This window comes from Mytilus trossulus, chromosome 3, assembly GCF_036588685.1.
Source record: "Mytilus trossulus isolate FHL-02 chromosome 3, PNRI_Mtr1.1.1.hap1, whole genome shotgun sequence".
Lineage (NCBI taxonomy): Eukaryota > Metazoa > Mollusca > Bivalvia > Mytilida > Mytilidae > Mytilus > Mytilus trossulus.
In genome coordinates this window covers 31577763-31591413 of record NC_086375.1, presented here as the reverse complement: position 1 = coordinate 31591413, position 13651 = coordinate 31577763, and the positions used below count along the sequence as shown (strand labels likewise).

General features: G+C 32.5%; 1 protein-coding gene across 1 annotated transcript; it reads left to right on the top strand.

Moving 5' to 3' along the window:
- The first annotated feature begins 3624 nt into the window (after positions 1-3624).
- LOC134709358 (dehydrogenase/reductase SDR family member 7-like) lies at positions 3625-13360 on the top strand. Its single transcript, XM_063569527.1, has 8 exons — positions 3625-3744; positions 5541-5693; positions 6454-6560; positions 6977-7169; positions 7655-7701; positions 8922-9041; positions 11227-11393; positions 13263-13360. The coding sequence occupies exons 1-8, from the start codon at positions 3627-3629 to the stop codon at positions 13327-13329; spliced, it is 972 nt and encodes a 323-aa protein (XP_063425597.1). The 5' UTR covers positions 3625-3626; the 3' UTR covers positions 13330-13360.
- Positions 13361-13651: the final 291 nt, after the last annotated feature.

Here is a 13651-nt window from a genome sequence, read left to right as displayed (position 1 = left end):
TGGGCTCTCAAAAAAAGAGCTTTCGGTGGCCATATGTTACCTTTCCAAGTCAGTTTTAATCTAGCGGCGTACTACAGTACATGATATATAAGGCATGAAGATGTTATTGTTACAGATCAGCTAAATTATCTATAGTAAAGGATCCTACAAATTAATGTAAGATACAGTCACAGAAAATAATTATATTCATAAGTACGTCTGAGTCAGTGACAACCCTACAACAGATGTATCCATCGGATCGCCATCAATGATGGTGATACATGGCTGTGTACATAATGTATATACAACTCGTCTAAACATCAACCCAACAATGTTAGATCTGTAAATTTGCTTTCGCAAATTTTTGGTTCTTCCCTCGCCGGGATTCGAACCCATGCTACTGTGATATCGTGACACCAAATCGCCCGCACTGCAGCCGTCCCGCTAGACCACACGACCACCTGGGCTCTCAAAAAAAGAGCTTTCGGTGGCCATATGTTACCTTTCCAAGTCAGTTTTAATCTAGCGGCGTACTACAGTACATGATATATAAGGCATGAAGATGTTATTGTTACAGATCAGCTAAATTATCTATAGTAAAGGATCCTACAAATTAATGTAAGATACAGTCACAGAAAATAATTATATTCATAAGTACGTCTGAGTCAGTGACAACCCTACAACAGATGTATCCATCGGATCGCCATCAATGATGGTGATACATGGCTGTGTACATAATGTATATACAACTCGTCTAAACATCAACCCAACAATGTTAGATCTGTAAATTTGCTTTCGCAAATTTTTGGTTCTTCCCTCGCCGGGATTCGAACCCATGCTACTGTGATATCGTGACACCAAATCGCCTGCACTGCAGCCGTCCCGCTAGACCACACTACCACCTGGGCTCTTTTAAAAAAAGAGCTTTCGGTGGCCATATGTTACCTTTCCATGTCAGTTTTAATCTAGCGGCGTACTACAGTACATGATATATAAGGCATGAAGATGTTATTGTTACAGATCAGCTAAATTATCTATAGTAAAGGATCCTACAAATTAATGTAAGATACATGCAGTCACAGAAAATAATTATATTCATAAGTACGTCTGAGTCAGTGACAACCCTACAACAGATGTATCCATCGGATCGCCATCAATGATGGTGATACATGGCTGTGTACATAATGTATATACAACTCGTCTAAACATCAACCCAACAATGTAAGATCTGTAAATTTGCTTTAGCAAATTTTTGGTTCTTCCCTCGCCGGGATTCTAACCCATGCTACTGTGATATCGTGACACCAAATCGCCTGCACTGCAGCCGTCCCGCTAGACCACACGACCACCTGGGCTCTCAAAAAAAGAGCTTTCGGTGGCCATATGTTACCTTTCCATGTCAGTTTTAATCTAGCGGCGTACTACAGTACATGATATATAAGGCATGAAGATGTTATTGTTACAGATCAGCTAAATTATCTATAGTAAAGGATCCTACAAATTAATGTAAGATACAGTCACAGAAAATAATTATATTCATAAGTACGTCTGAGTCAGTGACAACCCTACAACAGATGTATCCATCGGATTGCCATCAATGATGGTGATACATGGCTGTGTACATAATGTATATACAACTCGTCTAAACATCAACCCAACAATGTTAGATCTGTAAATTTGCTTTCGCAAATTTTTGGTTCTTCCCTCGCCGGGATTCGAACCCATGCTACTGTGATATCGTGACACCAAATCGCCTGCACTGCAGCCGTCCTGCTAGACCACACGACCACCTGGGCTCTCAAAAAAAGAGCTTTCGGTGGCCATATGTTACCTTTCCACGTCAGTTTTAATCTAGCGGCGTACTACAGTACATGATATATAAGGCATGAAGATGTTATTGTTACAGATCAGCTAAATTATCTATGGTAAAGGATCCTACAAATTAATGTAAGATACAGTCACAGAAAATAATTATATTCATAAGTACGTCTGAGTCAGTGACAACCCTACAACAGATGTATCCATCGGATCGCCATCAATGATGGTGATACATGGCTTTGTACATAATGTATATACAACTCGTCTAAACATCAACCCAACAATGTTAGATCTGTAAATTTGCTTTCGCAAATTATATATATATATATATATACATGTACAACTCGTCTAAACATCAACCCAACAATGTTAGATCTGTAAATTTGCTTTCGCAAATTTTTGGTTCTTCCCTCGCCGGGATTCGAACCCATGCTACTGTGATATCGTGACACCAAATCGCCTGCACTGCAGCCGTCCCTATAAATATTTATATATAAAACGTCTGAATAATAGTCAACGGGGCGCTGGATCGTTACAAGTAACGATACATGTACACAATAAAATAAATTATATAAACGCCTAAAAAGTGTACATAACAACACCAATAACACAAAAAGGAATTATAAATGTAATTATTTATAAATATTTCGGATAACAGATATCCTTCGTCAGTCAGATTCTGATGTTAAATGAATCATCTTTAAGTCTTCTTAGATTAAACTTTTACTAAATCTTGAAATTTATACAATAAAAAAGGCAAACCGAACATCAGTTAAGACGCTTGCACCATTCCAAAAATGTGTTGAATATGAAATAGGTTATATGACTAACTACATCAGAGAGTTCAAATAAATGTTTTAAATAAAAATAATAATGTGCGATATGAACTAGCACAATTCTAAAGCTTTAACAGTGTCGATAATTATGATGTTACAAGAAAGATTGCTTCAATAAGAATTCCAAATAAACAGCATTGAACGGTCTTATTTCTAAATAAACAGCACTGAACGGTCTAAATTTCTAAATATTTCAGATTTGACAACTGTAGTGTAGTTACATTAGAGTCTGCGATGTTTAAAACAAACGGCCATTTAAAAATAATAACAAATTTTGACTAAAGTAAAATAGTTGGACGTGGCTTGGTACTTATACATCCCTTAAAAAATTAAGCAATTTAGATTGTTACATTCAACAGATATATTTTAGAGATGATTAAGGTAAAGAAATAAAATATTTATATATATATATATATATATATATATAGCTTTGATAACTATTGTAAACAATAATTATGACCATATCAGAGATAATTTATGCCAACCCAGAAGTGCCGACAACTGGTGATACCCTTGGGGATGGAACCTCCACCAGTAGTGACATATATTGATCGAGAAGTTGTAGATAAACTCAAAGTATATACCAGGATTGAAATTTGTATGCCAGTCGATCTTTTCGTCGATAAAGGACTTACAACTGAAAGACGCTCGAATCAAACTATTTAAAACAGAAAAAAGGACGAAGTTGTAGAGCATGGATGACCCAAAGTTTAGAAGTGTTTTGTCAAATATAGCTAAGGTAATCCACACCTGTGGTAGAAGATTCGTAGTTCTATTCCGAAAAATTTAAAGTTAATTTATAATTATGACTATATTAATGATAAATCAAGGCAGCACAGACGTAAAATACCATTGGAGACTTAAACTCAACTTGCAGAGTAATATACCCAGTGTATAGTTGTAAATAAACTAATCAAAGATACCAGGATTTACATTTATCTGCATCTTCGGCTTACTTGAACTTGTAGCATTCCTTTTATAATTTCAGAAACTATGTTTGACTTGTTAGTTGTTTTTGGAGTGGCATTATTCTTTATACAAATAATAAGAATATTTTTTAGCGACTGTGATCTTCATTTACAATGGTACTGTAAGTTCGGAGAGACACCAGGTAAATATTTTATTGCATATGTTAATTACAGCAGAACCATTCTATTCGTTTATTCGTTCGGTGTATGTTCACTTGTGTTATAATTATGTCTTTTGACTGAGTTCAGCCATTTCATTTGATATTTCATAGTGGGTTTTTTTCATGTATTGGTGTTACACTATTGTTTCAGATAAGGGTGAAGATTGGTACCTATTTTTAAAAACGTTTGAATCCACTGTATTTGTTTACACCTGTCCTAATTCAGAAACCTGATGTTGAGTGGTTGTTGCTGTTCGGTGTGAGCCAAGGCTCCGTGTTGAAGACCTTACTATGACACATAACTTTACAAATTGACTTCGATAGAGAATTGTCTCATTGGCACTCATACCATATCTTCTGATATTATTGATTTCTAAGTAAAATAATCTTCTTCAGAAAGTTATCAAAACAATGCCTTTTCCGCACAATACAAGTCTGAAATCATCACAAACAGATTTTTTCTAAACCTTTGTATTATAAATAATTATTTATGTTGTGCTTTTGCTATCTTTTAAACCGTTGATTTATAGTTTAGTTTATTGCATGTAGTTGTTTTGATAGTTAGTTCTTTAATTATATTAAGTTAATCCAGTAATCGAAATTAAAAACGTGGTTTATATATGAAAATGCCGCTAGTTTTACTACGCCATATTTTTGTGTGCATTTGAAAAAAAAAAAACTCAACTTATTCTAGCTATTGAAAGTAAGAAAGAACGAAAGTACACAGTCAGTTGCTAAGGACAACTGTAAATAGCATGACATCCTTTTAAATTTTGGTTTCTAGATGAAATTTCTTTTATAATACTTTGAAATGTCCTAAGATATTTTCATTTGGCATGTGCTTCCTCGTTTGCTGATTCGGACATGGTCACTGGATCCCAGTTCACCTTATCGCTATTTGTCCGCCATTACTGGATATCACACAGGTTCCCGTAAAATTTTGAAGTCATAAAACAAAATATCTGACGCCACAATGGAAAAGTGATTGTTGTATGCGTCAAAAGGTCAAGCGGCCGGGTCGACCGGCCGAGTAGGCTTATAGCGATAAGGTGTATTGCTCAAAAGAAGGGTCTTCTGTATATCATCATGAAAAGAGATTATATGATATGCTAATTGTGTGTAAGGATTGAGTTATTACTGAAGTATTGTCTTGAATATAGCCCTTTAGATCTGGAAGATCAGCAATATCCTAGTGCAATTAAAAAAGAAACTCGAAATATAACTGCTTAAAAGTATTATATTGTATAGAGCACTTGGAGAACGATAAGGGACTATCCGATTTTGAATTTTCGTAAGAGTTCGATATTTTTGTTATTTTATCCTTTGGTTTTTGTTTACGTTAATGATTTTGAAAACTTTCGCGTAAAGTTTGTAAAAATCATGTTTGACATTCAAAATGTGGTTAATCGATGACAATGCTGTTATAAGAAGGAGGTAGATCGTGAAATATGACTTTTACCAACTCATCCAAATAAGAAGTTTTCTTGTCTTATTATCCTAGTTATACGTGGGTGTGGGTGATTCATTTATTTTCATCAAGTTTTAAATCAAATGGCATCTTTGTTTCATCTGTTATGTAATAGTGAAATTGGTTTAGCTCTGAAAGATATTTGATATACGTGCTATCTTGAAATTTACAAATTGAAAATACAAATCAATTTGGAAAGCTAATGGAAAATAATCAGACATTTCTATACATTTGTAGCCTTATCTTATTCACACATCTGAACATAACTGTCATTGTTTGAGGGATCTGAAATAAATTCTTATTATTGTAGCCTCACTGAAAGGCAAAGTGGTATGGATAACGGGTGCCTCCAGTGGCATTGGAGAAGCGCTAGCCTACAAATTATCATCAGTTGGATGCAAACTTATATTATCTGCAAGAAGAGAAGATAGATTGAAACAAGTCAAAGATCACTGTCTAAAACGTATTTCTCTTGTACAGTACTTTTTGTTATTTTGTTTGCCTTACGCATGGCTAAATATAACCATTCCAACAACATTTATCTAGTGTTTTAGTTGTAATTTTTCATTTTTGTCGTTAACACTTATTTTTTTTTATTGAAACAACATTTTCAGTTACCAAACGATACGTAGCTAAAAAAATAGTCCCAGTATGTATTTATATAGTGTTTGCGGTAGTCAGCATCATTTATATTTTTATGTTATCATAAAATAGATTTATTAGTAGACTAAATGAAATACTGTATCACAGCTCTCCTCTAAAAGTGAATTATTTTTGATATTTCAATTTTGATCATTTTCAATACTCATAAGATAGAAGATAAATGTCTAAATCGTAGTTTTCTTGTACGGTACTTTGTATTTAATCTTGTTTGCCTGACGCATGCTTTCAGTAATCATTTCAACAACATATATTCAGTGTTTTAGTTTTTGTAATGTTTAATTTGTGTCGTTTAAATACATTTCAAACGAAACAAAATTACAGTTACAAAACAATATGTAGCTGAACAATAGTTCCATTAAAAAACCAGGAAAAACAGAAATTTGTATGAATAATAGAGCGTAAAAATGCCCGAGAAATAGATGTTATGGTCAAAATAAACAAAGAAAGGGAAAATAGTAAAATAAGCAAATGAATAAAGAAAGGGAAAATAGAAAAAAATAAGCAAATGAATAAAGAAACAAAATACTCCATCTAGACTTTCATCATTATTCTAATTTAAGAAAATCCAGGAATTGGGACCAAAGATATCTTAATTTTACCACTGGATCTTTTGGATTTTGGAAGTCATGCAAATGCAGTTGAAGTTGTACTTAAATATTTCAAAAAGGTTTGTTATAATTTATTGTCTATTATGTTCTTTTTTAGACTGCCTTTTTTCCAAAATTTTCAGGGAAATCTTGTCCGATACTCACATCAGTAATTATCCTATGCAACTTTTTATAATTTAAATCATATGTTTGAAGTATGAAAAATTAGATAGTCGGCAATGGGAATAACTCAATTATGTTCATAATTTAAATGTTAAATCTAAATCAATTAGATTTCGACAGGTCGGATCATATCCCATATAAGGTTTAGAAGCATCATTACAAAACTTGATATTCTAAATGCTTACCGACTATTTCCAATATGCACATGATTATTTTGGATCAAACTCCTACTGAATCAAAATGTAGATAATACAGTACAATACAAATTAATATATGGCTATGCATTTACAAATTGCTAAATATTATTTTTCAGATAGACGTGCTTGTAAATAATGCTGGTCGATCACAGAGAGCATTATGGGAAAACACAAGTCTTGAAGTTGATAAAGCAATGTTAAATGTAAATGTTCTCGGTCTTCTGTCACTAACAAAATGTATCTTACCACAAATGATTAAACAAAACTATGGAAGGATTGTTATTACAAGTAGTTTGGCAGGAAAGTTAGGTATGAAGATGATGTATGTTCATGTATTTTTTCCCAAACTTTTCCCTTGAAAACAAAGTCAGATAGATAAGAAACTTATTGTTTGTGTAGAGTTATATAAGCTTCATTTAAAGAATGTTATTATGTTACACTAGATTATCAAATTAAACCGTACCTAGTTATTGAACCGCATGTGCATTTTTACAATTTATGTCTTTTAAGTGATGCTCGAGTCAAAAATAATCAACGCGCTGTTACAATAAAAAATATACAAACCAAATGAAGACACACGTGAGAATAACAAGAATTCCAAAAGAAGGAGACTGTTTGATTTGTAATAATGCAAAGCTATTACCACTTTTCATTCCAAGTAGTCTTTTTTTTAAACTGCATGGAATCAAACACCACGTAAAGATCTACATGTGTATATATGTTAAATATTTTTTTTGTGTATATTCTAGAATATTTTTATTAAATTTATTTGTGTTCTTGTTGTTTCATTTTAGGAGCACCAGGACTAGGTTCTTATAGTGGATCAAAACATGCCTTACATGTAAGTCTTAATCCTTGATACTTTCTTTTTGATTACCGATTCTTACATTGATACGAGTGGATTATCGGATTTGTCCAATCGAGATAGTTAAATTATCAGTTTTAAAGTGCGAGCCTCGGCGAGGACTCTAAAATTTATAATTGAACTATCGAAATTGGATAAATCCGATAATCCACGAGTAACCATGTAAAAATCTGTTTCTCTAATCATTAAAAAAAATAACTTTCTTTTTTTGTAAACGAAAATCCCCTTCGAGTGCCTTTCACATTCCACAAAGTTGTCAATTTCATGAACATCAGGGCTGCGTTCATTTCGTAGCTGCTACGTAGTGCTACGTAGATTTGATTTTTGACTATTGAACGCATAGCTATAGACTAGCTGCTACATAGATATTGACAGCAGCTACGTAGCCACTGACTAGCTGCTACGATATTGAACTCAACCCTGTTAGCATATTTTGATTCATTCAGTTAGCTAAAGAGGTTATGATCTTAAAATCATCAAATGATCTTTTGAGATCACCGGCAACCTCACTTTGATTATTTTTTTTATACAATGGGTTCGGAAAGGGATAAATTTCCATAGAATTCGAGAAATGTCTTTACACTATCACGTAATGATTGTTAATATAAACTTCTCCATTAAGCAAACTTCGATTAATAAAATTAACGGTCCCAATTTTCTTGCACCAGATGCGCATTTCGACAATACATGTCTCTTCAGCGATGCTCGTGGCCAAAATATTTGAAATCCAAAGCTTATATAAAAGATGAAGAGCTATACTCCAAAAGGTCCAAAAAGTATATGATTAAGAGCTATAATCCAAAAGGTCCAAAAAGCATATGATTAAGTTATGTCTCTATCATAAAATGTTATGTTTGATTTTTTGACACCATTCTGCTTCGCGTCATGTTTTAGTCCTTCTAATCTAGCATACCATGTTCCCTCGTCGTCGACATGTAATACATCACCCTAGCTTTGTTTCCTTAACGCTTATTACTCGTTCAATATAAAAATACGAAGATGTGATATGATTGCTAAAGGAGACATCTTTCCACGAGAGACAAAAATCTTGTTTGAAGGGTTAAATATACAAAGTAATATTACAATTTATTATTTTTCATAGCGCAGAATGCTTACCAATTCTATAAAGTGACTTCAACTTTTCCTCGATACGTAATTGTTAATGATAGTTTGCCTACGAATAATTTTTCTTGAAGGGTTGGTTTGAAGCATTGCGTATAGAAGGATACAACTATAATATTGATGTAACAATGGTTTGTCCAGGTCCAGTGTTCTCAGAGGCATTGTTGCATGCGTTTACTGAAAGTGGCGAAAAGGTGAGATCATCAATAATCTTTCTGCGTTTGGGTTCCTTATGTTTTATATATATTTGGTATTAATGGCATACGACACAGTTACAGGGGAGGTAATAACATTCTACATAAATGTTATTTTCGCGACGTCAACCTGTGATATACCGGGAAAAGATGCATTTTCGACTGATTTTTATCATTCAAATTGATTTAATTTGAAAACTGGAATAATCCGTCATTTTCTACACCATGACATACATGTAACAAGTCAAAAATATGACAGTTGTTTTGATTTGACGTGGTTGAGCTTTTGATTTTGCCTTTGATAAGCCGGGACTTTCCGTTTTGAATTTCCTTGGAGTCGGTATTTTTGTTAATTAACTTTGTATTTGTTGTTTTTGAACATACACTTTTATATCTAACAATGAAAACAATATAGAACTGTAAGGAACTTTGAAACACATTTCAAAATAAATTCCCAATGTACTGACGTTACGCACGGTAATGCGTTCGGATTAAAATTACGTTATTATATGATTTTAGAACAGCAACCATTTGCCTATAAAGAAATAAAATCACCAACATCCATATATCTACAGAAAGGCCCGAACATGTTTTTCTTATTTTAAGTTTATTCTATAAATTTTTGCACCATACATTTATTTTATTGATCTCACAAATCTTACTTTTGCGTTAAAAATTGAATGTCTGGCGTAACATTTCAGATTAAATAAAATGCATTTCTCTATGTTCCGTTGTAATTTTGCACATACAATCTGCGAAATTTAGTATATCAGCTTCCTACTAGATTTAAATTATAACATCATACCCGTTTTTTGGTATTGGCTGAAATTTGAAGCAAGCCTTCAACGAAATATTCAGCAGAGGAACCTGTCTTAAAAAGTTTTGAGGAAAGTTTATCAAAATTTCAGTTTTATTATTCCCTATAAAATAATCAAATCATATTAAAACTATACTCAATAGAAAGTTCAAAAAAAGATAAACATTTTCAAAGTTTCAAATGTAAAAAAAAACTTTTTCTTGAAGCAGAATTTTAAAAAATTGAATGTCTAGCCACAATGTCCAAACGTTATTTTTGTCCATTCCTTAGGTGAAACATGGTGTATAAATACTAAATGTGCATTTATAATACAAAACTAACGTATTTCTAAAATACAAACTATAAGTTCATACAAATGGCTAATGAGTCGGGTGTTTTTACAAACATTATGACCTTACATTTTTTTCGGAAAGCATTCCCTATGTCTAGCCATTATGTCTAATGATGTCATTTTGACGTTTCTGCACAGTGGCGTCTTTTATACAAATACACACTAGTTACGAACTGTTTAGGCAGTTAAAATGATGCCGGGAAATTTTCATTCCAATGGTGTTCTGAATCAAAATAACACTCAGATTAGAAAAACATACACACATAAGGAATAAACCCTTTATAGACACACGGGAAAAGGGGGTATGGGCCGAGGAATAATTTCGTATAGTCAAAATTTTTTACGCAAATCTAAAATACCTTTATAGATTAGAAACCGGTTAGAATCCGAGTTACAATGGTCTTATAAATTTTAAACAACTATATAAATACGTATTTGTAAAATGAAACCATCAGTGCTAAAAAGATGTAGAGAAAACAGATATTGGACAAAAAAAAAATCATTTCAACTAAAATCATTATAAAAAGAAATATTGCTAAATTATTATATGACCGATTTTAATGAAATAAATACCATAAATTTTTATGTCAATTTGTCAAAAGAAAGTTTAGGCTAAATTTTATCTTCTCATAAGCAAGATTTTTTTTAAAGGTTGCTATGTTTTCTATCCAAAATAAAATTATGGTATTTATTTGATAAAAGTCGACCGAGTAGGTACTCCGCTCTTGATAACAAAATGTGAAAGTATGTTTATGGCGTCAAATTTGTCAATTATACATGTTACGTCTTGCGGCGCAATACCGTGCGTAACGTCACTACATAACGTTACTCCATGAATAAATAAATCAGCTAATATATGCCCAGCAGAAAAGTACATTGTCGATGAAATAAGATAATATGAATTATGTGTTATTTACACCAAATTAAATAAACATGTGTTAGATAAAGAGTGATTTATTAATAAAGACCTACCAATTAAAGGGTTCAATGTTGAAAACATAAACCATTTGTTATACGATTAATGTATTGATTTTTAGACATTGGGAGTGGAAATGAAACCTACAGAGAAAAGAATGACTGCCGAACGATGTGCTTATCTTATGTCTGTAGCAATGGCAAATGATTTAGATGAAGTTTGGTTATCAGGAAACCCAGAACTGTTCTTTTTATATTTATACCAATATTTTCCTACTATAACAAGAAGGTATATTAATAGTCTTATTTACTTTTATTGCAAAATGTCTACTTTATTAACCTCTCGCCTCGAAATAGCCATTTTGCATTGATTGGTTGATCTTTTTGTCAAAGAACGTCTAGTCCTGTTTCCAATAAAAGTTCATCGTAAATTATCTATGACCTTATAGATAAAAGCGAAGTTTTTCTTCACAAATATCACAAGATTGCCTTCAGCTACGAACTTTAGATGATGAAGTTTATAAATTTACTATCTACTTCAACACCTTTTTCTGTGCGTCTTTTTAATATTTATTTGTATGTCTTTTTAATGTTTTTTTCCGTTTGGTTGCATGTTTGTGATGTATGTTTACACAGTTTGTGCTGCTGGATCCCAATTATTGTCACATACATCTATCATGTATGTTTGGTATTACGTAACTATATACAACCGTCATACAATTTGGAGGTTAAACTAGCTATAACACAAGGTTGTATCCACTATGTTCCTTAGAAAATGCTTGTACCAAGTCCGGAATATGAAAAATATTCAACTCTTGACAGAAAACAACGTTATGATACGAAATTAACGTATGTGCTTCGTGCAAAAGTGGATAACTGTGTTGTTCGGTTCCTCGTTGAGTATTTTTCTATATTTGAATTCTTCGATTTACTATTATACGATTAATGAACGACTTACCTCTAAGAATAAAAAAAATACATGTAGTTTTCATATCCATGTAAGATTATCCCGCTTTCCAAATTACTACATAGCACTGTCGTTTTCTTTGTTCGAGATCACAACAATATTACCAAGAATACGGAAGAATTCCGCTAGTTGTTTTCCGAGCAGGATCCAGTTTCCATCTCTCCTTTACATAAACTGGTAAACATGTTTCAGTCCTTTATGCGAAATTTTTCATCCGTAACAAAGAGCTTGAAATTGTATGTTAGAAAGTTGTTCAGATATCATGTCTGCTGCTTTTCTGGTGATTTTCGTTTATTAATTTGAATTTCTAATTGTGCTGAACTTTTTTTTTTTTTTTTTATCTATATGGTTTTATAAACCATTCAAATAATCCGTAAATTAAATTATATATAAAAAAAGACATCCTCTTACATATCAATCTTATTTAAGTAATTCTGAATGATTGATTACAGGAAGACATGATCTCTAACAACGATGATGTTTTTTCAAATGCAAAAAAAAAATCAATTTGTTTTCAATTCCAAATAAGATTTTGAAGCTTTGGAAATCATTGTCATGTGTGTTGCTCAATATTAGCTATTATTCTTGTCCAGATATGGCTTTACTTATGGCCCTTTTTGGCATAATGAATTTTTCAGTGTTTATGAGTTTTAAGAACTTTCAAATATTTTTTTACTGAAAAGAACGTAATCGTGGAAGAACAAATTGGCACCTGGTGCATTAAAATTTGTAGCGTCAATGTTATTACGCGTATTAAAGTGAATTATAGAATTATGTATGTTTATTGACGAAGTTAATACTATCGAGAAAATAGACGGTTGAACAATTAGTAGAATATTGAAAACGATTAATGGAGTAAATTGAAACCGCCAGAAAATAACCGTTGTTGATCTCTGGTGCCTTCGATAAGTCAGTATTTCCTGTCACTATTTAGTTGAAACACTCAACTGAAAGCGAGATAACATTTTGAAAAGATTCATTCATATTTACACGGAATAACCCTAGCATCAGCACCTTTCGTGTAGATATCACGGTGCCTCCAAAAAATAAAATTCGGATGTGTAACACAAGCACTTGATGAACGATAATATACCATCTTGAAGACATACTTGTTATGCAGATTTAATGTTGTTTGATAATGAAGATAACGGTTGTATCTTTTTTTTTATATGTGTTTATTTTTGTCTACAGATTAGGGAGACGTATTGGTGCCAAACGTGTCAAGAAGCTTCAATCTGGAATGACAAATTTACACTAAGATCTCATGGGAACAGCAGAAATGCAATTTTATGTGGTATCTCTAATCATATCTTTCAAGGTAGCATGAAGTATGGACACTTAGATAATGCATTTGATAGACATTTGAAGTTGCTTTTGACACTTTTAAATAAAGAGAACAAACAAGTGTCTTTGATCCTAAACTAGAGGCTCTAAAGAGCCTGTGTCGCTCACCTTGGTCTATGTGAATATTAAACAAAGGAAGCAGATGGATTCATGACAAAATTGTGTTTTGGTGATGGTGATGTGTTTGTTAATTTTACTTTACTAAACCGTCTTGCTGCTTACATTTATTTCTATCT